The sequence below is a fragment of the Notamacropus eugenii genome, chromosome 5 (genome assembly GCF_028372415.1).
Source record: "Notamacropus eugenii isolate mMacEug1 chromosome 5, mMacEug1.pri_v2, whole genome shotgun sequence".
NCBI classification, from domain to species: Eukaryota; Metazoa; Chordata; class Mammalia; order Diprotodontia; family Macropodidae; genus Notamacropus; species Notamacropus eugenii.
The window spans coordinates 335,611,210-335,637,952 of record NC_092876.1 but is presented as its reverse complement, the minus strand read 5'-3'; the positions used below and the strand labels follow the sequence as shown (position 1 = coordinate 335,637,952).

Genomic DNA, 26,743 nt, shown 5'->3' with positions numbered 1-26,743 from the left:
GATTTATTTGACTATAATCAAGATACAGGGTTGAGAGAAAGTCATTCAGGGATAAAGGCAGCTTCTGAAGGTATAGACTTAGTTATAAGACTTTAGGGTAATTCTGAGGGAGACTTTTGATGTGGTGGAAATAAGGAAAGACATATAGTTTTTTAGATAGTATTTCATTATTATTTATCTGATGATCTCTTGGGCCCAAATATGATGTTATTAATCTGTAGTATCTCCCAACTATTCCATGACATCTCCATGTGTATAGGGACCACATCTTCTCTAACCTCTGTAACTTCTCCAGCACCTGGGATGGTACACTATGCCAAATACTCTGTACACAATACATATTTAATGTTTATTTGCATAAAGTATTCTTAATCAGTTCATTTACCTGCCAATTTATCATTTTCAAATTTTATGTTTTTTTTACTTTTCTCTGTACATGCTCATTTTTTGGTATATGAAATTGAACTTGTTTCATACAACTTCTAAAAGATAGATATTAAATTTAACTAAGTAGTAACAAAATTGTTCTATTCATGTACTTACCCCCTTTTTTCTCCTGTGCATTTAATGTTTTATTGAAGCTTAACAAATGCTTGTTTCCTTCCTTCTTGCAGCCCTGGAACCAGAGTTGCTCCTCTTTGCAGATTCTCTGACTTGAGACCCTACATCCTTCCCACTGTACAATGCTGCCTCCCAAGAAGAATGAGTGGTGTTTAGTGTGGTGAAAAACACCATAAAGTGTGAACCAGGCTGGGGCACAGGGCTTTTTAAAGAGGATGGACTATGGGGAAGGACAACCTGCTTAGATATGCTAAGACCTGGGCTGGTTATACTTTTTCAAAGACCTGCCCCTCCTACGCTTCTGGGCAATCAGTTTGTCAGTACTCAAATGATTTTTTATTTCACAGTTCTTAGTTTTGCTTCCCTACCTTTTTCGGCCCACTCCTTGAGGACCCAGTTTGTTTTATATACAAGGGCTATGTTTCAGCCTCTTAAAAGAAGAATCTCTATCCATGATGTCACTGATAAAACTCCTGTAGTAATGATCAAGTAGGAGTTTGACAATTATTTTTCTATTTCTTTAATGAATTACTATTGTTTTCTTTAATGAAGTATTTTGAGCTGGTGTGCAAAAATTTTTTATTCCCTAAGTAATATTTTGGAAAAAGGTAAGTAATTTCTAAGTAAAGATCAACTGTTACATAAAGACCTTTTCTACAAAGGTCCAAACTTATGAACTGGACAGACTGTTCTGGTCATTCATTTAATACAGGTAGATTCTGCCTACTTTATTTAGCATTAGGGGTTCAGAATTGGGGGACCTCTACTGTATTAGCCTTTTCCTGGCAGGTCAAGGCTCCTTGCTCATCATCAGAGAATATTTGTTTGTAGCTATGGAGTGCCCCATAGATATACCAATGGCAAGCTCCATGCCAGGTTAAATGATTAAGAAATACCATTGCACATAGTAGGTGCTCAATAAATATTTGTTGATTGAAAAGTAACACAGTCAATTCTGTTTTGACCCAATATGTACATTTTGTGTCCTTTTGAAATTCTGCAACATCTAAACAACGTTGTCTGAGTTAATGCAGATATCTTGGTCTCCCAATAAATTTTGACTTTATTTAGTATCAGATCTCATCATCTGACTCTGCATCCCAGCTACAAGACTGCAGCTGCTCATCCTGTGGGAATTCAATTTCAATATCATAGACAAAATCTGGGTCATCTTTCTTTTTCTGATTCTTTTTAAAGAGTTCATCCATGACGCTCTTCCTTTTTGCAAGTTCCTTATCATCTAGCTTGTTCAGGTCCTCCTCAGGATCAATGGTTGTTTCTCGCCGAATCTGTTCCATAGTTTGGTCCAAGGTTTGTCCCCTTAGAAAACCCTTTAAAACAGTGAATAACTTCTCCAACTGCTGCAGAGACACTCCCTCTAGATAGACCTTGTGTCTTGGGTTATACTTCAGCTGTTCAGCAGCTCTACTGCAGTCTGGAAAAATGAAAAAGTTATATACACTGTCAGTGATAAGAGAAAAGAAAAAAACCCTTAACAACTTGTAGTAGCCCCATCAAATAGGGTGTCAGCTGTACACTCACACACATACTCTGCCTCAGTTCAATCCAATTCACAAGCAAATTAAGACACCACCCATGGTCCTCTTCAAAAACAAAGGATGGACAACACACACACATACTTGTGAGTACTTCATGGGTATAGGTTGTTCTGGGTCTGCTGGCTTCTGTGGAGGTTCTCTCTCTTTTCCTCATATAGATTACTGGGAGGACAGAACTCTGCCAGTAAAACATCTACATCTCCTGGGGCACATTCAGTATACCTCCCAAAATATGCTCTATAGGGTTCAGCTCTGGGATGCAGGGTCCATAGCCTATCTATCATGAACATTTGACTAAGAAAGGACACTGACCTGGCTTAGCTCTAGAACCCAGGCCCTATTCATTCAACACAGAATTAGCCCTAAGGATGCTAAGCCTTAGAAGCTCTTCTCACACCTTTTAAACATGGCCCACAGTGACAGTGGTGCTGGGGACTGGCACATTCCAGGTATTGATGGTCTCCAAGGAGAAGACCAAGAGTGATTTGCTCATTCTTTGCATACAGAAATCATTAAATACATCCACTGGGCTGGTCTTACCCACAAGCAGGGTAGGTAGTCATGGTCTATAGAATAGCAATCCTCATCTGTCTTATTTCACTTCCAATTTTCTCTGCTTCTTCAGAGAGAGGCAGGCAGATGGCAGCAGGAATTTATTAAGTACTTCCTGTGTCCAGGCACTGTGCTAACTGCTTGGGGATAAAAATACAGGCCAAAAAAAAAAAAGACAGTCCGAGCCATCAAGGAACTCACATTCTAATGGGGGGGAGACACACAAAAGAGGAGCCTCCCCCAAAAAAACCTGTTCTAAGAAGCAGCAGATCTGTTCAGGCCTGGCTTATCTCTAAATCAGAGGCCCTTAACCTGGAGTCCTTGGACCCAAGTGTCAGGAAGTTTGCAAACTTGGATGGGGAAAAAGTTATATCTTTACTTTCATGAGTCTTTAACTTAAATTGAGCATTTCCTTCAATTATGAATTAAAAAACAGCAACAATAAAAAAATGATTCCAAGAAGAGGTCCACAGACTTCACCAGACTGCTTGAGGTAACCACAGCAGAGAAAAGGTTAAGCATCTCTGCTCTAAATGCTGGGGTCAAACTCCATCTTTCCAGCTACACTAATACTTGTTTTTATTTCTGATTGTAGCAAAGTTGTGCTGTACAAGGGGCATTCTGCAACACAGTGCAGAAGTTAGAGGCCCTCAGTTCAAAACCTGACACTAACTGTATGACCCTAGGCTGATCATTAATCTTGCGTGTAAAATGAGAGGACTGGAGTAGATGACCTCTGAGGTCTTTCCTAGGTATATACATGATCTTATGATCCCCTGGACCTGTCCTTAGACACCTTTCCCTAATCCAGGGATTTCCATTATTCAGTGGAAAGAATATGGTCCTGAAGTCAAAAGCTTGGATTTGAGTCCTTGCTCTTCCACATACTTACTACCTGTGTGACCTTTGGCCAGTGACTTGACCTCTCTGAACTCCAGTTCCCTCACCTGCAAATCACAGCTAATGATACTTGTACTATCTAGGTGTAGAATAGTATGCTGCTCTATGGCATTAAAGAAATATTTGCTATTATTACCAGATCTCTGAGATCAGGAGAAGACTGGTTTCACCTTTAGATGTTCCATAATGAGTAGTATAATTGGTGTTCAATATTTTTGTTGTTGGATGTGTGTCCAAATTTTCTATTCCCTTCTGCTAGCAACAAGATACTGACTCATTTAGAAGGCAAAGCCTAAGTACTCATTTAACTGGTATCAGTTCAAACCACAGGGGAAAAGTACCCCTAAGAATTTATATTTCTACTACGATGGTTATGTGGGAAGTTAGGAATTAAATCATACTTCATTTCCAAAAATTTGGATCTGAGTCATGGCTTGAGGCATGGGAAATCAAAATCAAGGTGAATACGGGGGCATGCATTGTTCATTAAATTCTGGACTTGCAAGTTGTTTGTTAGAAATTTTTAATTCTATTGCTAAGATTTTCCTAAGAAAAATTTAACTTTGGACTGATCAAAAGAAGTAGGGATGCTTAGTCTGCATGAGAAATGATTACTTTTGTCAAATATTTGGAGAGATTAATTTTTTTTTTTTGCCTCAGAAGGTAGAACTAGAAATTGGTTGCAGGGAAGATGTTAACTTAATATGAGAAAAAGCTTCTTTTTAGTCCAACAACAGAATTAACTCTGCTTCCTATGAGGAGAAATCTTTATACAGAGGCTGGATGATCACTTGCAAGGGATTTTATGGAAGAGATTCATGATTTGGCTGTCTCTTGGATGAAAGGCCCCCTGAGGTCCGTTTCAGCTCTCAAGGGTCTATTCTAGCACAGGTGAGTTAGGGTAGGTAAGATAAAATATTTGATACCTGAAAACTTGGAAAAGTTTCGGATTGGCATGATACGCTGGCGATTTTTGTCCTTGGCTTCCCCTTGATAGATCAAGACAATGGCTGGAGGCTGGAATCTAATTCCACATTTCTTGGCAGTGAACATCATTATAATTCACGGCTGCTGGGAAAATCAGGAGGAATCTGATGGAAGTATTCTAGCTAGTTGCATAATAACTCCCTGATAAAGGAAAAACAGATATTTCAATTCCATTTTCTATTGAAGTGTCTGATGTTCCTCATCCTTCCACACTTCCCACCTTCATAGGTTAGTTCTAGGTTTGCACGAAACTGAAGAGAATTGCTATTTCTTCTTGGAGCAGTCCAGAAAATTTAGTGGGGACATGTATAGTTCTTCTACAGGTGTGGGTTTGTTAAAGAATTCTTGGAGGATGATGTATCACCTCCTGGGTTGGATCTGGACCTAATCTAGCCTCCCAGTGGGGTAGCACTGACTCATTCAGCAAATATCTAGAGAGGTAGTATATCTTAAAGGAGAAAAATCAGGAAGACCCGGGGTTTGTGATCACAGCAAATCACAGAGTCTCTGGGCCCAAGAATCCTAATCTGTAAAATGAAGATAATATAACCTCACAGGAATTTTGGTGAGACTCAAATAAGATAATAACTGTCTAGGAGTGCTGGGATGGCAGCTTCACTTGTCCAGCAGCATCCAGCACCACAGGGCTGGCTGAGCTAAATGTCCAGCACTGCTAGGATGGCCAGCCCCACCTGTCCATTGGTGTCCAGCAGCACAGGACTGACTGAGCCAACGTCCAGCACTACCTAAGAGCTCTAGGATGGCCGGCCCCACCTGTCCAGAGGTGTCCAGCAGCACAGGACAGATTGAGCTAATGTCCAGCACTGCCTAGGAGCTCTAGGATGGCCGGCCCCACCTGTCCAGCGGTGTCCAGCAGCACAGGACAGATTGAGCTAATGTCCAGTACTGCCTAGGAGCTCTAGGATGGCCGGCCCCACCTGTCCAGCAGCACAGGACAGATTGAGCTAATGTCCAGCACTACCTAGGAGCTCTAGGATGGCTGGCCCCACCTGTCCAGCAGTGTCCAGCAGCACAGGACAGATTGAGCTAATGTCCAGCACTGCCTAGGAGCTCTAGGATGGCCGGCCCCACCTGTCCAGCAGCACAGGACAGATTGAGCTAATGTCCAGCACTACCTAGGAGCTCTAGGATGGCTGGCCCCACCTGTCCAGCGGTGTCCAGCAGCACAGGACAGATTGAGCTAACGTCCAGCACTGCCTAGGAGCTCTAGGATGGCCGGCCCCACCTGTCCAGCAGCACAGGACAGATTGAGCTAATGTCCAGCACTACCTAGGAGCTCTAGGATGGCCGGCCCCACCTGCCCAGCTGCATATCTAGGAGGGCCAGGAGGGACGTCCCCACGTGTCTTTACAGGCTGCAGGTCCAGTGCTGTCCAGGAACACCAGCCCGGCTGGCCCCACGAGCAAGGCCCGTGCCCCGAGGAGAGCGAGAGTGGGCACCGAGAGAGAGGCCGAGCCGGGCTCAGCTTCCCGCTCGCACGAGGCGCCGGGTGGGAGTGGGGTATCTCGGCCCGGGGCTACCTGGGTCTCCCAGGAGGAGGTAAGACGTCACAGCAGCTGGCCCAGTATGGCTTGGCTCCGGCTCCAGGCGGCTGAGCCATCTCCACGGGAACAGCCCCCCCCAGCTACGTCACCCAAGGCCCCGCCCCAGTTCACTGAGGAGGCGGGCCCAAAGAGGGAGGGGCGGGGCGGAACCTTGAGGGGATGGGGAGAGGCGGAGTGGGGAGCACCAGGGAAGGAGGAGGAAAGGCGGGGCTCAGAAGGGAGGGGGGAATGGAGGAGAGAAGGGGCGGGGCATAAAAGAGGCTGGGAAAGGAGGGGAGGGGAAACTGGAGCAGGGTCTTGTCCGGACCCCTTCGCTGACTATAGTATTTTAAAAGTTTTCCGGGGATGTTTTCCTCACAGCAGCCCAGTGACGTAATGTAAGCATCGTTATGGCCCGTTTTCCAGGGCACAGGCTGAGGGAGCCCACAGCCACAGCCTCTCCCTCCCGCCCGCAGATCCAGCGCGGGTTCTGCCGCACCTCATTCGTCTCCTCCCTGGGAAGGGGGACTGGGCAGCAAGGGTTTGGACTTAGGAGGGCCCTTAGAGGCCTTCTAGCCAACCTTATTTTATAGCTGAGGAAACCAAGACCTAGACAGGTGGAGCAAGAGGAATGGGTGGGGGAGGGGGTAGAGGAAGGAGGTTGCTACACTAGGGCAGAAGTCACGGCGGGGGAGGGGAAGGAAGCGGGGAAGTGTTCGCGGGAAATGCGCACGCGCCTTCCTTCGGCCATCTCCCCTGCGGAGCCCGCTTCGGAAAAGCGCAAGGGCGCGGAGGCGGGGGAGGGGCGCGGAGGCGGGGGAGGGGCGCGGAGGCGGGGGAGGGGCGCGGAGGCGGGGGAGGGGCGCGGAGGCGGGGGAGGGGCGCGGAGGCGGGGGAGGGGCGCGGAGGCGGGGGAGGGGCGCGGAGGCGGGGGAGGGGCGCGGCGAGGGCCCTGCTCTGCGCATGCTCCCACCTTTCCCTTGTCTCGTCTGCTCCGGCGGGTTTCCCCGCTCCAGCGCCGTGGCTCCACGGGTGGGAGCCTGGCTCCTGGCGTGGGGGGCCGCCGTGCTTCTCCACGGCGCCGCAGCCAACCACTCGGGTAAAGGGAAGGCAGAGGGAGGCCTCGGGGAGTGCCAGGCTTGCTCTCTGGGTCCAGAATCGCGAACTGCCGGGCTAGTGAGCGCAGAGCCGAAGGGTGGGATGAGGAGGGAGATTCGAACCCCGCCCCGCTGTGAGGGGCGCAGGCTGGACCCGAGCATGTGGGCGGAGTCCGGAAAGGGGAGAAGCTGGCCCTGGGGCCCGCAGCTCGCACGTGGACCGCTGGCCCACGCCTTAGCTCCACCCGAGCGTGCTCCTCGCTGGGGGAGCTGACGTTTGTACCTTTTCCTTTTCAATATTTTAACTTAAACGCCGGGAAAAGAGCGTCTCCGTGTGCACCGCGGAACACGAATGCGAATGTCCATTTCCTATCAATTGCCCCTTTTTTAGGGTCCACAATCAAGTCTGCACGTCACTCTCAAAACGAGCTAATTTTCAAGTCATGAAGCAGTGTCACGTCCACGGGCAAGGGTGGTGGGTGGAGTGTGGTGCGTGGAGCAGCTCCAGACTTAAAAACGATCTGGGGCCTCAGTTCAGACGGAGACCCAGCATTTTCAATAATGTAATAACCCTTTTTCTTTCCCTCACTCCATGCAAGGAGTACATGAAGCCTGCGAAATAATTAATGGCTTGAGAGTGTTTTTTAACGTTTGCATGACCAGAAAACAGGGATTTGGAATATTTGCAGGAGGCAGGAACTAACTTCCAGTTCAAACTTGCTAATGAGGAAATTTGGCAATTTAGACTCCAGTGTTGAGTAATTGGACTTCCATATTTTCCTTAGCAGTGACGTCTCTTTTTCTCCCAGTCTTGAAATTATTATTTTTGTGGAAATCTTTCTGTGTAGTATTGGAAGTTTGGTCTTGTTGCGATCGAGTTTACTTAGTACTCCCTCCCAGAGTGCACTCCTAGTAAAATGTAATTGTCTTTAACAAAGCAGTTTTAATTTCAGTTTTGAATCTAATTTTACTTTAAGCCAAGATAATGTAGTAAAGTCTAGATTTACATAAGAGTACTTGATATTTAGGAGGATTCACTTTAGCAAGCTATGAACAGGGAGCTTTCCCAAAGCGTTTGAAAATGTTAATATTTACAAAATTTGTTTTTTATTTCTGCAACTTCAAAGATTTTTTTTTGTCATGTTCTTTGCCATTCATTCAGTAAACTCACTTGTGTGCAGAATATTGGGATAGTTTTGGTGTAGTGAATAGATCAAGGGCCTGGAGTAAGGAAGACCTGAGTTTAAATATGACCTCAGATAGTTACTAGCGGTTTGACCCTGGCAAGCCACTGAACCTTGTTTGCCTTAGTTCCTCATCTGTAAAATGAGCTGTAAAAGGAAATGGCAAAGTACTCCAGTATCTCTGCCAAGAAAATCCCAAATGGGGTTCTGGAGGGTGAAAATGACAGAATAACAACATACAGAGAATATTGTGCTGGGAAATTTTGTTGTCATTTTAAATGCTATATTACTAGATCTCTTGTTATTCTTAAATTTATGAATTTGTAGTTCATATTTTAAAAAAATCTTTTTTTTTTATTCCCTCTCACCTTTCCAACAGAATATATAGACTACTTCTATTTTGTAGAAATGTTGGCTGCAGTAGAGAAATTGCCAGTGTTCTCACAGGAGGTTGCTGTGCACAGGAATTAGAATGAAGAGCACCTCAGTCTTTTGTCATGTCTTCATTTGTCTGTCTTGAGTTTATTGGAATTAAATGGATTTTTGTACATTTCTCTTTAAGTACATATGAAATTGTCCCAATTTTAAAAAAACAACAGCACATTATTTTAAGAAATTCAATTAGGACAGATTTTCTAGGGAAGTCAGTAGAGAATTCATTGCAACTTTCTTAAGCATAGTTTCTTTTCAGGCCTTATTACTTAAATATGTAGGGGGAATCTACTTTGTCAGTTTCATAAAAGGTCTCTTTCAATTGTTTCTAGGCAAAGATACTAATTGTTCAGAGATTATCCTGATACAAGAAATTGTGAAAGATGGCTTTCATAGGTAAGTTTTCTTAATAAATTCGTGGCCGCTTTTTTCACAAAATTGTGCCATGGTTGGACAGTTTGCTGGAGGGCAGAAGGTGGTTTGTAAGGCAATCAGAACCCAAGTGGAGAGAGTGCTGTGCCTGGAGTAAGGAAGACCTATGTTCAAATCTGGTCTCTGACATTTACTAGCTGTGTGACCCAAGCTCCATCACTTCTACCTGCTTCAGTTTCCTCATCTCTAAAATGGGGATAATTCTAGTACCTATCTCCTAGGGTTGTGTAAGGATCAAATGAGATAATATTGTAAAGCATTTTGCAAACCTTAAAGTGCTATGTAAATGCTGGATTTTATTACAATTATCTATTTAAGGAAATATTATGGAGCAGTTTTTATATAGCATGTAAAAAACAAGCTTTGCAGAAAAAATGAGAAATTATCTTGGATAGGCCACCTGAGAATGGGAAGAGTGAGACATTTGGGGTTAGGAAGAAGGACCTAAAATGTACTGTAACTAAAAAGTGAGTTGAGTTGAGGGGAACTCAGGTGAAGTATCTGGGGAATTTGGAAAGAGCCACAACATAATTGTCATAATTTGACCGTTAAGTGAAAAATATTTATCAAAAGAACCAATCAATATAACTGTTTCCTAAAACAAATACAGCTTAATTTTGATGACATGTTGCATAAATGATTTTAAATTTATTTTTCTTTTAGAGACTTGATGATAAGAGTGAAACTTGGTACAAACATTGAAAATGCACAGACCTGCAAAGTTCTGATTAAATACCACCTTCCAAAGGGATTATATGTGGACCCATATGAATTGGCTTCATTACAAGAACACAATGTGACAGAGGTATAGTTAATAAGTAAAGTTTGAGTATGATTATTAGATCATATCTTCTCTGAATATTTTAAATCAGAGAAACTGCAGCTTGTTGAGAAAAGTAACATTGTCAGCCAGGATTTGTCCATTTTATTAGCCATATCTTGAAAACATTTCAAGATTAAGGTCAGAATGATATGTGTCAAAATGTGTGGCACTTGTCAGGAGTAATAATAACTAACCATTACCTAGTTATGGTATACTTTGTAATTTACTTCATGGCATACTTTAAGATTTACAAAGTGCTTTCCTCATAACCCATAGTAAGATTGTACAAAAGTTTTATTACATGCATTCAACAAATGAGGAAACCAAGTCCTGGAGTAGTTAAGAAGGAAGGAAACAAGCACTAAGTGTTTATTATATGCCAGATAATGATAGAAATACAAGCAAAGAGAATGACAGTCCTGCTCTCTAATAGCTGAAGAAAACACACAAAAGGGAGCTGGAAAGGAGAAGACAAAATCTACCTGAAAATAAAGAGTGGGGGCCTGGTTTTAGAATACTGAGAAAGCTGGAACAGGGCTCTGAGGGGAATAAAAGCTGATTGACCTACCTATGAAATAGATGCTGCAGGAGGAATTCACCAATGATGACTCTTGTTTTCTTCTCATACCTGGAAGAATCAGACAGGCAGTGATAGGCCACTCCAGGGTGAGGAGGCCTAGTAACTGGGGGAAGTTTCAGGATGAGCTGCTATAGAGGGGGTTTTGAAATCTAGAGAAACAGGAACAGGGCAGGGAGGGAAAGGAGTGTTAAATGACTTTATTCATTGCTACTTCCTTATCCTCTTTCCCTGCGAAGTATCTCTTCCTACTATTTTAAAGAGCCATTCGCAGCATATTTCCTTTGAGAGTAGACCTAGTTCCCCCATGAGAGTTGGTGGTATGCTAGAATATACCTTCAACCAGGACTGCCGGAAAAAAAGATATCGGAGGCTTGACTCTTCTCCCCCCATTAAGGTTTGTCCATTTTTATTTTTTCTTATTCTAAATTTGGCAAACAGCAACAAACATGAACATTCCCATGTACACAGGAGAATAACATAAAAAAGAAGGTTGTATGTGAAAGCATGATTTTCATTATATATAGCATGTTTTTTAAAATAAAGTGTTTAATAAATTCTACACATTGGTTCCAAAGCTGTCTCTTTTTTCAGTGACACTTTCTGAATCTCACTTATGTCTTCTTTGCATTTTAAGTTCTTTATTGATACTTTTCTTTCTTTTTTTTTTGGATTACTATTGTTCTCTATTTTAGTGAGCATACTCAAGGAAAACAAATCCATGCATTGATTGTTCTTGATCCTACTTTTTAAAGGCTTATATTTACAAATTTCCTAAAGTAAAGACTGCTAATTTTTTTGGCAACTTTTGTTAGGAGTTTTTTTAATAATACTCCATGCAGAAGCTCATTTAATAGTGTTGAGTGACTTTTAAATAACATGTCTCAGAATTTCTCTAACTTCATTATTATGATTCACCTCCTGTCCTTGCTCCATAAGTTAATTTACTTCTTTATGGAATGAATTTGCAAATCATATGTGGTTGGGAAACAACAAATTATTAACACCCAGTTATCTGTGTTTATTAGGAGCTCTTGATCCTTCTCCTTAGCTGTATCACAATTGGATCCTGGTCTGTCGGGCAGAGAAACTTCATGAAAAGTAGGGTTGTGCTCCCAACCTGATGGGGTGGAAGGGGGTCAGTTGTGGAGAGAGATTTGTTTTTGTTTTGCTGAGTGGGGCCTGTTATCCTCATGAAGTAAATCCCTGTCTTTGGAAATTAGGACCAGATTTGTAGTATAGACTAATGCTCTTAAGTTTTTGAGCACTTTGAAAAAGGAAAGAAGCTAAGATGGGTTCATTAGGAACAAGTCATGCCAAACTAACCTCTTTTCCTGTTTTTGATAGAGTTATGAGCTTATCAGGGAATAATCCTAAAGTAAACACAGGATTATAGAGTCCCAGATTGAGAACTGGAAGGGACCTTTGAGACCATTTAGTCCAAACCTTTCATTTTGTAGGTGAGGAGACTTATAAACCAGAGTCAAAATAATTCACAAATTCAGAAAGATTCGAACTTAGATGTCAACTTTGGCCCTCTCACTCTAAATCTGGTCCTATTTCCTTTATACTCTGTTTCCAACCAGTAACAGAAAGGAAAACAAATACAGCCCTATAAATGTTGCTTTTAGCTGGCAGGCCTCACCTAAGGCTTTCTGGCTTTTCCTTCTAGATCTTGGGACTTAGGTCATCTTTTTTCCTTACATTTGCTCCAAACACTGAAAGGTGAGATGACTAATCTCATGAAATGATGTTCCTTATTATCTGTGGACTCCAACTGCCAACTTCTTTGATGGTCTTTCTAAAGACAAGTCTTGTGAACTATCAACCTATTTAGGTGGGACTCCTGATTTCATTGATACCTTCATATGAGAATCTTGGAAGATTTTACAAAGATTATAGCACTGAGCTGAAACTCTTGGACCTCAGTTTCTTCTCTCTGAAATAAGGGGGTTTGACTAGATCAGGGCTGGGGAACCTGTAGCCTCAAGGCCATATATGGCCCTCTTAGTCCTCAAGTGTGGTCTTTTGATTGAATCTAAACTTTATAGAACAAATTCTCTTAATAAAAGGATTTGTTCTGTAAAACTTGGACTGTCAAAAGACTGTACCCAAGGATCTAGAAGGCCACATTTGGCCTCAAGGCTGCAGGTTCCCCACCCCTGGACTAGATAATCTCTATTTCCAGATCTAAATCCTATGTTGCCTTAGTTCTATGTTCATTTCCTCTGGGCCCTCATTATTGCTTGGTATGAGTTCAGATATACTGTTGTTGCAGTAGCCTCTTAACCTAGCTTCCTTCATCTACGTTCCATTTATTCCTCCCTCTGCTACTACCTTTATCATCATCATCATCATCATCATCATCATCATCATCTTCATCAATGACCACTTTAAGTTTTAAAGCACTTTACAAATATCTCATTTGATCCTCCAAACATCTTTAGGAGGTAAGTGCTATTAATAGCTCCATTTTCTCAAATGGGATAATATTTGTAAAAAGTGCCTGGTGTATAGTAGACACTATATAAATGCTTATTCCTTCACTTCCCATATTATAGATAAGAAAGCAGAAGCAGACAGAAATTAAGTGATTTACCCAAGGTCACAAACTAATAAGTGTCTTAGATCAGATTTAAACTTATAAAGATGAGCCTTCCTTACTTCAGGCCCAGTGCTCTATGCATTGTGCTGCCTAGCTGCTTCTAGCTATTTCCAGTTCTTTCTTAGAACTTTATGCTGTGTGAATAATATATGAAGTCACACAACTAGTAAGTAGCTAAGGCTGGATTTGAACTGAGTCTTCTTGACACAAGATCCAGTACTTTAGCTACCCAGTTGTACTATATCATCCTTATGTGTGGAGATCTGTCCTTTCGTAGACCTCTCTTCTCAGAAATCTTTAATTACTTTCCTGTTGTTTAGTAGGTAAAGTTCAGACTTCTCAGAGGACTAGAAAATAGCCTTCTACTATCTGATGCCATCCATCCTGTCTTCCCAGATTTCTAGCATATTCTACTCCTCCATGCAGTCTTTTCTCTAGCCAAACTATATTACTTATGTTCCTTGTGCATGCCATGTGCTTTCCTGACAACAACCTTTTTGTAATATTTTTTAGGCCCAGAATCTCCTTCCTTTTCATTTTGCCTATTGAATTCCTAACCATCCTTTTTTAAAGATAAATTTTTATTGGTATCTTTTGTTTTTACATCACCAAAATTTCTCCCAGTATCCTTCTCTTTTCCCCATCCAGAGACCCATCCTATGTAAAAATTAATACTTTTTCAAGGAAAAAAAGGAAGAGGTAGAAGAGAAAAAAAATAAGCAAAACCAAGTAATACATAAAAAGGTCCACAAATATATACAATATACCACATGCAGGGATCTCTCACCTCTGAAAAGGGATGGGTTAGGTTAATCATCCTTTAAAATCCAATGTAGATGCCATCTCCAGGAAGCCTTTCCTAATCTCTCTCCTTTAGACAGAAGGAATTGGCACCTCTCTAATGCAATCAGGTATTTTTTGTGTTGTCTTGTATTTTTGTGTGTAATTTTGTATCATCATTACTTTTTCCTTTACCCATGAGAAAGGATCTGGCCATATCTAAATCTAATATTGATTGCTAAACTCTTCTCCTCATGAGTTATCATTTGCATTGTGTCGCATGCCATATTCATTTTTAAAGTATCCAGAATAGCCTGTATATTATATGAGAAACATTGACTTCCTGACCAGCCTGACCATGGTGCTTTGTCTTCTGCACGACTCCCTTATTTGAGTCTGTGAAGAACAGGAAGCTATTAGAATGACTTAATCACTTTAGCCTCCACACTATCTTTTTGTTTGTTGGGTTGTTTTTTTTTTAATAGTAGTAGATAGCATATAGGTTTGGTAAGACTGACATAATTTCACCCTTTCAGGAAAATATTTTATTATCAAAACCAGGATGCAAGGGGAGGTTATGTCAATGGTCATGTTCCTACAAGGATGAACTCTGGCAGCCCTCTTTTCTAAGAACTTCCTTGGGCTGCAGTGACTTTTCATGTAGCAGCCTCAACAAAGGCTTGAATGTAAGAGTTGTTTTCTTTTAAGTAGCCAGCCTTAATTCAATATAGTTCATAACTTTTACAGTCTAGACTTCAGGGGCTCAGTGAACTTGAATGGGGGGGATATTACATCTTTCTTTTCATCAAACAGTAACTGAAATTTAGTAATTCTTTCAATTGTGAATGTAGACAACAAAGCACAGTAGCATTAGGCTTCATTTACACACATGCACACACACACACATGGTTAAGGGACCCTTACTTTAAGGGATTAGAACTCGAATTGGTGACTAAACTGGAGGGAAAGTATTTGGAAAGAATATTTTGTTTTTTCTTTTGCAAAGTCTGAAGTATAGGGAATGGGAAGAAAGTTACATTAAATAGGGGGAATATGCCAGTCAATTTGATTTTCCGTGAGTAGCAGGTCTTTTTTTTTTTCTTCTTCCTAGATACTTGTTTTCTCTCTTTACAGGCAATGATCATTCAAGATACTGTTGACCTTGAAGCCCCTGACTATTTGTCTGAAGAATTTGATGTCCTTGTTTATGCCAAGTCAGATTCCCAGTGCTCTGAGTGCTTCAGAACGATTTTGCCTATTCACTGTCGGTATCACCAGCCTGAGGAGAAAGAAGAAAGAGCTTTTGTGGTGGTGAAGAACCCAGAATTATTTGTCAGTTGCCACAATGGTAAGTGTTTTTTAAAATGCCTCTAAAGATGAACAAGTTTCTCATAGGGATAGAGGATGGACCTTTGATCTCTTTGATCCAAGGAACTACTACTCCCTGGTAAGGAAACTCACCCTACCATTGTAAATTGCACCTTTTTTGTAGGTTATCGACTAAGAGAGTTGCCTAGAGCACTGAAAATTTAAGTGATTTGCCCAGGGCAATGCAGGAGGTATGTGTGTCTGAAGCAGAACTTGAACCCATATCTTCATAGATGCAAGGTTGACTTTCTACTGTCCCATTCTACCCTCTCTCGTAGTCTCGCATGAAGGTGAACGATACTGTTGACTTTTCATTTTTCTTTTATTGATTTTGAGAATCATTATAACTTCAAAGCTGCCTCTCTATAATGTGAGTTATTTGAATGTAGAACGAGCTAAGTACTGGTAACTCTACTAAGTACTAATTATGTTGGAAAATTTGGTAACAAATTTGTGATCACCACATATTTTATTTCACTATATAAGAATATAAAAGTTGTCAGACTGGGTCATTCTGGTTGTCTATTCAGACTAATATTTTGGCTTTGATAGTAAGATCAAGTGATATGCTTTCCTCCTAGACTTGGACTTCAGAATGTTAGAGGTATGTTCCCTGAACATTTTCATTAAAAGTCTATTATTTATCCATCATCATCTATGAATTTAAGCTTTTTTGGGGGAAATGATTAATGTATTAAGCCTCTAATACCACTTGGAATTATGAGTTCCATGTCTGTAGAACCCTTTGAACAAAAAGGTACTGTCTTATTCTAAATTTATCTCTTTCAGACTTCTGGGAACATCCCCCTAGTTCTGCTATAGTGGAACTTGGTAAACAAGTCTATGTTAAGGGCAACTAGGCAGTGAAGTGAATAGAGTTCTGGGCCTAGAGTTGGGAAGACTTGAGTTCAAATCCAGCCTCACCTACTTACTAGCTGTATGACCTTGGGCAAGTCACTTCACTTCTGTCTGTTTCAGATTCTTCATGTGTAAACTGGGGATAACAATACCTCCCAGGGTTGTTTTGAGGATCAAATGAGATCCTTTATGAAATGCTTAGCACAGTGCCTGGCACATAGTAGGCACTCAGTGATTAAGCTTGCATTTACATGTTCCTTTCCCTTTCACATTCCCCCCTCCCCCTCCCCAGCCTTCATAAATTAGATTGTGAAAATATAGAATAGGCTGCTATGTTAAGTAATCATAAAAAACATTGACTAGGCACCTGATGTCTAGCTACCATGCTAGATGTTGGGGGTACAGGAGGAAGATACAAAATTTAGCTAACCTTCTCTTTAGGAGGAAGGCTTATGGTATAGGAAGGACGTAAGATACCAACAGAGATAATCATAATCTGCTCCATTACAACAGTGCATTCAAGAATAATAAGATGCATTGCTTTGTGAAGTCTGTGGTGGAAGGTTGCTATTAAAGGCTGAAGTATGTGTGGAAATCAGGAGAGTTAAATATTTGATGGACTGATGTATAAAATGGATCAACAAGCATTTATTCCATGCCTACTGTGTGCCGGGCTCTAAGCGAAACAAATGTGAAGATGAAATAGCAATGAAATATGAAGCAGCTGATCAAAAAGACCTTTGCTGCTGTTCAAGAGACGCTTGACTGTCAGTATCCTCAGATAAATGACTTTCTTTCTCCTATCCTAAGTAAGGGCTTTTACATGTCTCATTATTCCCTCTTTCCCTAGATTTTCCTTCTCGGAACTGCTGGAAACAGTCTGACGTGGATGCTCCTTGTTCTGTGAGGAATAGGCACATCTGTCAGTGGAGCAACGTAAAGTATAAATCAGTAAGCTGATTTTAGAAAATGTTTCTTTATTCTGATTGCTATGATGCTTCTGTAACAGTGACTTAAAGTTTTAGGGCATGATCCGTGGGAGGTGACTAGTTTCTGTCTCCAGTATGGGAACCTGCTTTTAGGTTTGTTAGTGTCTCAACCCTTCAATTCTCCCAAAATTCATCTTTTCTTTCTTCCAGAATAACTAATTTCTTTTTTAAAAATTTTTTACTTCATATTTTATTTTTCCCCAGTTCCATGTAAAAACAATTTTTAACATTCATTTTTAAAACTCTGAGTTCCAGATTCTCTCCCTTCTTCTTTCCTCATTCCACCTCTTTGAGAAGGCAAGCAATTCTATATAGGTTACATATATGTAATCATACAAAACATATCCATAATAGTCATGTTGTGAAAGAAAACAGACAACAAAAACCTCAAGAAAAATAAAGTAAAAAAAGTAGGCTTTGATCTGTATTCAGACACCATCAAGTTCTCTCTCTGGGGATGGATAGCATTTTTTCATAAGTCCTTCAAAGTTATCTTGGATTGTTGTATTGCTGAAAATAGCTAAGTCATTCACAGCTGATCATATTACAATATTGCTGTTACTTTGTACATCTTACCTTTCACTTTGCATCAGCCCATGCAAGTCTTTCTAGGTTTTTCTGAGAGCATCCTGCGCATTTCTTATAGTGCAAGAGTATTCCATCATAATCACATACCACAACTTGTTCAACCATTCCCCAAATGATGAACTTCCCCCCAACTTCTAATTCTTTACCCCCAGAAAAGAGCTGCTATAAATATTTTTGTAATAAGGGTCCTTTTCATTTTTGTTTTTATCTCTTTTGGGATACAGACCTAGTACTGCATTGCTAGGTCAAAGGATATGCATGGTTTTATAGCCTTTTGGACATAGTTCCACTCCAGAATGGTTGAATCGGTTCACAACTCTACCAACAATGCATTAAAGTACATTTTTCCCACATCCTGTCCAACATTTGTCATTTATCTTTTCTGTCCTATTGGGGGTATACTGTCCCAAGCTTTGGGGGTTTTGTGCATCTGTTTTCAGAGATATTCTAGGGACCTGTAAATTTCCCAGTTCTTCCAAGTGGTATGATCTAAGGAGAGGTGTTTACTCCTCTCCTGGCCTGTGCTCTGGTCTGTGTGTGAGCACGTGCAATCTTTTCTGCCCTGGAACTGTGAAGAGGGTTCCCCCCTCCACTGTGACTGCAAGCTCTGCTATGCTAGTGCTCCTCCTTGCCCTGGGACTGCCAGCCGTGACTGTAACCCAGATCTGAGTGTGGGCAAAGCAAGAGTCCTTCCTCAGTGCTAGCAAAAAGACCCCTGTGATCTCCTTCTGAGAGCTCTGGAAATAGCTGCTTCTGCTGCTGATTCAGTCACTCCCAAGGCCTACTCCTGATTTGTTGGAGCTGTGCTGGTGTGACTTGTGCTAGACTGTACTCCACTCTCACTCAGATCTGACAGACCTTTCCTGTTGACCTTACAAGTGGTCTTGGGCCGGAAATTTGTTTCACTCCATATTTTTGTGGGTTCTGCTGCTCTAGAATTTGTTTAAAGTCATTTTTTTTTACAGGCATTTGGAGGGGTTTGGAAGAGAGGCACATCCTTGCCTGTACTCTGCCATCTTGGCTCTGCCCTCCTCCCCCAAAATGACTCACTTCTGCACAGATCCTTGCTGTTGATTTTTCTTCCATTCTCTGTCTCCTTAGTTCCTTCTTCTGCACTTTTTAATTTGACATGTCTTTGTCTAGCTCTTTGTTGTTGTTCAGTCATGTTTGACTCTTCATGATCCCATTGGGGGTTTTCTTGGCAAAGATATTGGAGTGGTTTGCCGTTTCCTTGTTCTGCTCATTTTATAGATGAGGAAACTGAGGCAAATGGGATTAAGTGACTTGCCCAAAGTTGCTAACTAATAAGTGTCTTAGGTCAAATTTAAATTCGGGAAGATAAGCCTTCCTAACTTTAGACCCAGCACTTTATTCAGTGTGCTACCTAGGTGCTCCTAGCTATTGCAGTTCTTCCTTAGGCCTTTGTGTGGTATGAATAATATATGAAACCATTTTGCATTGAGACCAGATAGGTTTAAATACATTTATATCCAACCATCAAATAACATAAATGTATTAGACAAACACAAAATGGATTTATTATTACAATATTTTAAGTGGCCAAGTGGATAGAGTGCTGGACCAGGAATTAGGCAGAACTGAGTTAAGATCCAACTTCAGACACTTATTAGCTATGTGACCCTGAGCAAATCACTTAATTCCTATTTGCCTCATCAGTTTCCTCATCTGTAAAATGCCTTCTCGGAGCTAGAAAGTTATTTTCATTTGGGTGGGTATCCAGGAAAGCATGCTAATATTTCATAGAATTTGTATTTTTTATCAAATGAATTGCTGTTGGCCTATAAGTGACCACATCTTTATAACATTACAGTATTGCTGGGAAGGTACATTTGATTTGTAAGTCCATAGGAAATGGCCAATTCTACTTTTTAAGGAGTTGTTTTCTTTTTCCAAGCTGTTGACTCTTTTTTCATGATTCCCTCATTTCTTTTCCCAGTTTTTCTTCTACCTCTGTCATTCGATTTTTAAAATTCTTTCTGAGCTCTTCAGGAGGACTTTCTAGGCCTGAAGCTGATTCATGTATCTCTTTGAGGCTTCTTCAGATGTAGGCATCTTGACATTGTCTTCCTCTTCTGAGTTTGTGTTTTGATCTTCCCTGTTACCATAGTAGCTTTCTATGGTGAGGACTTTTTTTTCCATCATTTTCAGCTTTTGTTGTGACTTTTTAATGTTGAGCTCTACTCCTGTGGCACTAGGGGCACTGTCCCAATCTTCTTGTGCTGGAGGCCAGGGTGCTGGTCATTGACTTGCTGCACCATTGTGCTGGGGCTGGCAGCTCTCCTTCCAGGCTGGGGTTGCCAGGCCTAGTCTAGTCAGCTGTGCTAGAGCCTCCAGGTCTGCCAGGCCAGACTGCTAGCCTACTTCATGGAGCTTGGAGGCCTTACTGCTGGCTTGCTGTGCTAGGATGGAGGGGCCTTGGTTGCTGATCTGTGCTGGGGTTAGGAGCTTCCCACTGGTATGCCCAGACACATGCTGCACTGGGCTGCACTCCCCTTTTACCCAAGTGAGACAGACCTTTCCTGCAGTTATCTTTCTAAGTTATCTTGGGTTGGAAAATTGTTTCACCCCATCCTTTTGTGGGTTCTCTTGCTCTAGAATTAGTTTGGAAGTGTGATTTAAAGTTTTTTTGAGGGAATTTGGGGAGGCTCAGGCAACTTCCTGCCTTTTTTCTGCCATCTTGACTCTGCCTCTGTCCTTAACACATTAGATGAAATTTGAAATCAGTCTGTTAGTGCACATTGCTTTACTTTGGATGATGTCTTCCTTTTAGTCGCAATGAAAATAATGTCTTTACTAAGGTAGTGATGACCTCTGAGCTTTTAGGGGGGTGGAGCCAAGGTGGTGGAGTAGAAAGACACATACGCAGGCTCTCCCTACGCAGCCCGTAAAACACCTGTAGAGAGGGGCTCTCAACAAATTTTGAAGCAGCAGAAGTGGAGAACAACAGAGTGGAGGAGATGTCCAGCCCAGGGTGACCTGAAAGGCCCATGGGATACGTCTGTTGTACCTGACACGGAATGGAGCCCAGCCCAGCCTTGGCCCATGTGGCTCGTGAACAGCCCTCAGGGGTGGAATCTCCAGCCACAGAAACCCCAGTCCCAGGAGCAGCGGTTCCCAGATCCCTCAACCCACAGGCGCCAAAGGTCAGTGACAGGGTTTTATCAGCTGGCCAGGAAGGGAAAAGGGCCTTCCATAGCTCCCGCAGCAGGCAGCCGCCTCAGAGGTCACATTGCAGGCGCAGCAGCCCATCCATTGTTGGAGTGTAAAAACCCTGGGGACACTGAGGAGCTGATTCTTGCCTCCGCCCTGTGTGGAGGCCCTGGGGGGAGCTGGTCTTTGTCTCACACTGAATGCCAGCCCTGCCCATCCAGCTTATCTGAAAATCAGCCCCCAGTGCTGACTTGGTGGAACTGGAGGCCAGGTGGCTGTGGAGAGGAACCTCTGCTAAGATTCTGGGCACAAAAATTCCTCTCTGTGCCCAGACCAGTACACGCTTGATCGTGCCACCTTGAAGGAACCGAGATCTCACAGATTCCCAGAGTATACCCTACTCTTGACAAAGGACCCAAAAGTCAAGTAACTGGTTGGGAAAAATGCCCAAAAAAGGAAAAAAAAATAAGACTATAGAAGGTTATTTTCTTGGTGAACAGATATCTTCTCCCATCCTTTCAAATGAGGAAGAACAATGCTTACCATCAGGGAAAGACATAAAAGTCAAGGCTTCTGTATTCCAAACATCCAAAATAAATATTCAGTGGGCTCAGGCCATGGAAGAGCTCAAAAAGGAATTTGAAAATCAAGTTAGAGAGGTGGAAGAAAAATTGGGAAGAGAAATGAGAGAGATGCAAGAAAATCATGAAAAGAGGGTCAACACCTTGCCAAAGAAGACCCCAAAAAATGTTGAAGAAAATAACACCTTTAAAAATAGGCTAACTCAGTTGACAAAAGTAGTTCAAAAAGCCAATGAGGAGAAGAATGCTTTAAAAAGCAGAATAAGCCAAATGGAAAAGGAGGTTCAAAAGCTCACTGAAGAAAACAGTTCTTTAAAAATTAGAATGGAACAGATGGAGGCTAATGACTTTATGAGAAACCAAGAAATCACAAAACAAAACCAAAAGAATGAGAAAATGGAAGATAATGTGAAATATCTCATTGGAAAAACAACTGACCTGGAAAAGAGATCCAGGAGAGACAATTTAAAAATTATGGGACTACTTGAAAGCCTTGATCAAAAAAAGAGCCTAGACATCATCTTTCATGAAATTATCAAGGAAAACTGCCCTGAGATTCTAGAACCAGGGGGCAAAATAAATATTGAAAGAATCCACCGATCCCCTCCTGAAAGAGATCCTTAAAGAGAAACTCCTAGGAACATTGTGGCCAAATTCCAGAGTTCCCTGGTCAAGGAGAAAATATTGCAAGTAGCTAGAAAGAAACAATTCAAGTATTGTGGAAATACAATCAGGATAACACAAGATCTAGCAGCTTCTACATTAAGGGATAGAAGGGAGTAGAATAGGATATTCCAGAAGTCAAAGGAACTAGGACTAAAACCAAGAATCACCTACCCAGCAAAACTGAGTATAGTACTTCAGGGGAAAAAATGGTCTTTCAATGAAATAGAGGACTTTCAAGCATTCTTGATGAAAAGACTAGAGCTGAAAAGAAAATTTGACTTTCAAACACAAGAATGAAGAGAAGCATGAAAAGGTAAATAGTAAAGAGAAGTCATAAGGGACTTACTAAAGTTGAACTGTTTACATTCCTACATGGAAAGACAATATTTGTAACTCTTGAAACTTTTTTCAGTATCTGGGTAGTTAGTGGGATTACACACACACACACACACACACACACACACACACACACACACACACACACACACACACACACACACACACATAGAGAGAGAGACAGAGAGCACAGGGTGAATTGAATAGGATGGGATTATATCTTAAAATAATGAAATTAAGCAGTGAGAGAGAAATATATTGGGAGGAGAAAGTGAGAAATGGAAAGGGGCAAATTATCTCTCATAAAAGAGGCAAGTAAAAGACTTTTCAGTGGAGGGAAAAAGGGGGGAGGTGAGAGAAAAAACATGAAGCTTACTCTCATCACATTTGACTAAAGGAAGGAATAAAATGCACACTCATTTTGGTATGAAAACCTATCTTACAGTACAGGATAGTGGGGGAGAAGGGGATGAGCAGGGTAGGGGGGATAATGGAAGGGAGGGTAGTGGGAGGAGGGAGCACTCTTGGGGAGGGATAAGATCAAAAGAGAGAATAGAAGAAATGGGGGGCAGGATGGGTTGGAGGGAAATATCGTTAGTCTTACACAACATGACTATTATGGAAGTCATTTGCAAAACTACACAGATATGGCCTATATTGAATTGCTTGCCTTCCCAAAGGGAAGGGGTGGGGAGGGAGGGATGAAGAGAAGGTGGAACTCAAAATTTTTAGGAACAACTGTTGAGTACTGTTCTTGTTACTAGGAAATAAGAAGTACAGGTAATGGGGTATAGAAATTTATCTTGCCCTTCAGGACAAAAGAGAAGATGGGGATAAGGGAAGGGAGGGAAGTTAGAAGGGAGGACAGATTGGTGATAGGGGTAATTAGAATGCGTGGCGTTTAGGGGTGGGGGGAGGGGAGAAATGGGGAGAAAATTTGGAACCCAAAATTTTGTGGAAATGAATGTTGAAAACTTAAATAAATTTAAATAAAAAAAGATATCATTTATCTTAATACTGAAAGAATAAATTAATAGATTTAGAATTGTAAGAGGCCTTGGACATCATTTAGTCCAACACATTTTACATAAATGATGAATCTGATGTAGAGAGTTTAAGTGACTCCTCCAAGTGATTCCTTATAGGTGGTAAAGCTAATTGTTATGGGTTCGGTGAATACCGAATTTGTGTGAGCTTTTGTGGTGACATGAATTTAGAAACCAAATATTTGGTTAATTTGAAAAGAAAGTAAACTATTTCCAGTTTACCTGTCAGATTTTTTCAGGCTTCCCATTTCCGTAAGACTTTTGTAACTAAATTGACAATGGGAAATTAGCTACAGTGTGTAGACAGTGCTTCTGTTAAACTTTGAAAATCAGTTTAGTTGCAAAAGAGAACACCGTAGCTCTTTTGCTCTTGCTGTAATAATTCAGTTGTAATAGTTCTTGAGTATCAGATTTTTCAAGTCATTTGGAGAAGAAAGCAGATAGAAAGATAGAAAAAACAGAAAAGATAGAAGAATGATGAGAGATTTGTAATTTGGGTGTTCACTTGCTATTTTTATTCTTTCAGTGTTTCCTAACGTACACTTTCATTTAAGTGGAATTAAGTGGAATTAATTTTTATTTTATTTTTTCTCAATTTCATGTAAATAAAAAAATTTAGCATTTATTTTTAAAAACTTTGAGTTTTATATTCTCTTCTTCCTCTCCTCCTTGAGAAGGGATTAAATTTGATATATATTAACCATATGCAGTCATGCAAAACATTTACATATTTGCCACTTAACATATATTTCCTAATGTGATTTTTGTAAAGAAGAAACAGATCTTTTAGAGAGTTATGTTACTTATATAGGCCATATAAAACCACTGTGACAAATTGAATTTTATAAATATATTAATATTGCTTAAGATAAATATAGTAGCTGTATTGGGATCCTGTGAGGGTTTGTTAGACTTCAGTCTTAGTTATGAGATTCAAAGAAAGCCTCCATAAATGTGACTTCAACAGTGGACTTAGGAACAGGAAATAAAGCATTACATCACAGGATAAGTTGTTCATTGAAAGAGCCTGAATTAAACCACACTTTTAAAATCTAGTGGGATAATTATTGACTGAAAATTATCCACCAGAAAAAAACCCCAAAACTGGTGTCTCCTCCCCCACAATAAATCCACCAAACTGAGTAAATGTAAGCTCTCTTTTGAATGTGCATTTAGAGTGTTCCTCTAATCTTAAATTGAACTTGTCTACCCTCTCTCCGTAGGTAAATCAGAATGTGATACTACAGGTTCCAGTGGGGCTGCGAGTACATTGTCTTTTCGTATGTGTCATAACTCTGCTTGTTACAATCTTATGTTCTGGTCTTATACTCAGAGCCATCTTCAAACATGGTCATTTCTCCCTGTGAGAATGTAATGTAATAGTTGGTAGTATTCTAGAATTATGGCATTCCTTTTAATTGACAGTAATGTATTTTAGTTTTGTTGAGAACAGTTAAATAAAAAATGTAGAATGGTGTTTTGTAAATAATTTCACCTAATTTTTACTTAATACAGAAATTTATGCTGCATTTGTGCTTGGTAATTTCTCAAGTATCAAGTGCCAATATAAACAATTTAATTCTGTTAAATGGATAAATTATTTTTCAAAGAATAGGGTCAGTTACAAGATTGTAAGCCCTTTGAGTGTAAAGAATCATGTCTTATTTATCTTTGTATTTGCCTCACAGCCTGAGGTAGCTCTTTGCTCTTAGTGTAATATGTGTTAATTGAATTAGAAGAGAAAAATGAGTTCTATTTTCAGAGAAATGAATTTCTTATATTTTTTGATATTATTAACTAACAGATGTTAATAGAAATCAGAGAAAGCATTACAGATGAGGGCACAGTATTTCTAATCAGACATTTGATTGACAATTAATTTTTTTGAAAAACATTAGAAAACATCCAATGGTTTAGGGAGAAGCAAAATTAACACCAGAGACTGTTATTGCTAATAGCAAAACTTACCATACTCAGTGGCATCCTATTTCTCTTTTATTATATTGCTTCTGGATTTATATACATCTGTTAATGGTGGGGAAGGAAAAATAATGAAGTTACTTAATAAGCTTTAGTATAAGAGAAGTGTGAGGGAACACAGCTCAGTCTGCTCATTAAAGAAGATCTTCTATGAAACCTTGTATGTCTCATAATAAGATTATTATACATTGATTTTTAAAAATGGAGGCCTAGTCCCTGCTTTATTTGGTTAAAAAAAATAGGAAGTAAGAATAACAGTAGGCGAACCTCAAAATAACCCTGAAGTAAATGTGCTGCTAACCAATAAATCAGAGCATATTATTTTTTAAAAATATATTTTTATCTATTGTGTTAAATATTTCCCAATTACTTGAAAAAATTGTTTTAACATTCATTTTTAAAAATTTTGAGTTCCAAATTCTCTCCCTTCCTCCTGCCCCTCACCCACCCCTTGAGAAGGTAAGCAATATTGTATCTATGATACATGTAAATCACACAAAACATATTTCCATATTGGCTGTGTTGCTAAAGAAGACACAAAACCTCCCCCAAAAAAATAAAGTAAAAAAAGTATGCTTCAGTTGGCATTCAGAGTTCATCAGTTCTCTCTCTGGGGGTGGATACCATTTTTCATCATGAATTGTTTGGGATTGTCTTGGGATTTGGAATCATTGTCTTGATCAGAATACCCAAATCTTTAACAGTTGATCACCATTACAATATTGCTGTTTCTGTGTATAGTGTTCCCCTGGTTCTACTCACTTCACTTTATATCAATTCATATAAGTCTTCCTAGATTTTTCAGTCAGGATATATTATAACTATGCTTTTTGGTAGAGTAAATACAATGTGATATATGTGTGTGGTATATACATAAACATGTAAGATCAGGAGAATTCCCAATTTGCAAATCTGTTTCTCACAATGAAACTAATTAATTAAACTGCTGCTTGATTGTTGGCACTTTGTCTCTGGCTTGCTGTTTCGTCATTCTCAGTTTAGATACTGACTCAGTAAAAAATCCTGTTAATATCAGTAAATATTTTATTGTATGAAGAACATAGTATAGTAATATAGGTTATGTAGCAGCATTTATCACAAAAAAGAAGCAGCTGGGGTATTGTAGA

The 26,743-nt window shown here is 40.5% G+C and overlaps 2 protein-coding genes across 4 annotated transcripts; one reads left to right on the top strand and one right to left on the bottom strand.

Annotated features, from left to right (window-relative positions):
* Window positions 1–1,468: 1,468 nt before the first annotated feature.
* CEP19 (centrosomal protein 19) lies at window positions 1,469–7,210 on the bottom strand. 3 transcript variants are annotated; one of them, XM_072613647.1, is made up of 3 exons: window positions 7,077–7,210; window positions 4,499–4,700; window positions 1,469–1,996 (listed from the first exon to the last, which is right to left on the bottom strand). In XM_072613647.1, the coding sequence occupies exons 2-3, from the start codon at window positions 4,626–4,628 to the stop codon at window positions 1,635–1,637; spliced, it is 492 nt and encodes a 163-aa protein (XP_072469748.1). In that variant the 5' UTR covers window positions 4,629–4,700; window positions 7,077–7,210; the 3' UTR covers window positions 1,469–1,634. The 3 variants fall into 3 exon arrangements, with proteins under 3 accessions (XP_072469748.1, XP_072469749.1, XP_072469750.1); XM_072613648.1 differs by lacking the exon at window positions 7,077–7,210 and adding an exon at window positions 6,101–6,829; XM_072613649.1 differs by lacking the exon at window positions 7,077–7,210 and adding an exon at window positions 5,878–6,153.
* On the top strand, window positions 7,012–26,579 carry PIGX (phosphatidylinositol glycan anchor biosynthesis class X). The gene is made up of 6 exons (XM_072613646.1): window positions 7,012–7,202; window positions 9,149–9,212; window positions 9,912–10,053; window positions 15,168–15,381; window positions 17,110–17,210; window positions 24,860–26,579. Exons 1-6 carry the CDS (start codon window positions 7,067–7,069, stop codon window positions 25,001–25,003), a joined length of 801 nt encoding a protein of 266 aa, XP_072469747.1. The 5' UTR covers window positions 7,012–7,066; the 3' UTR covers window positions 25,004–26,579.
* Window positions 26,580–26,743: the final 164 nt, after the last annotated feature.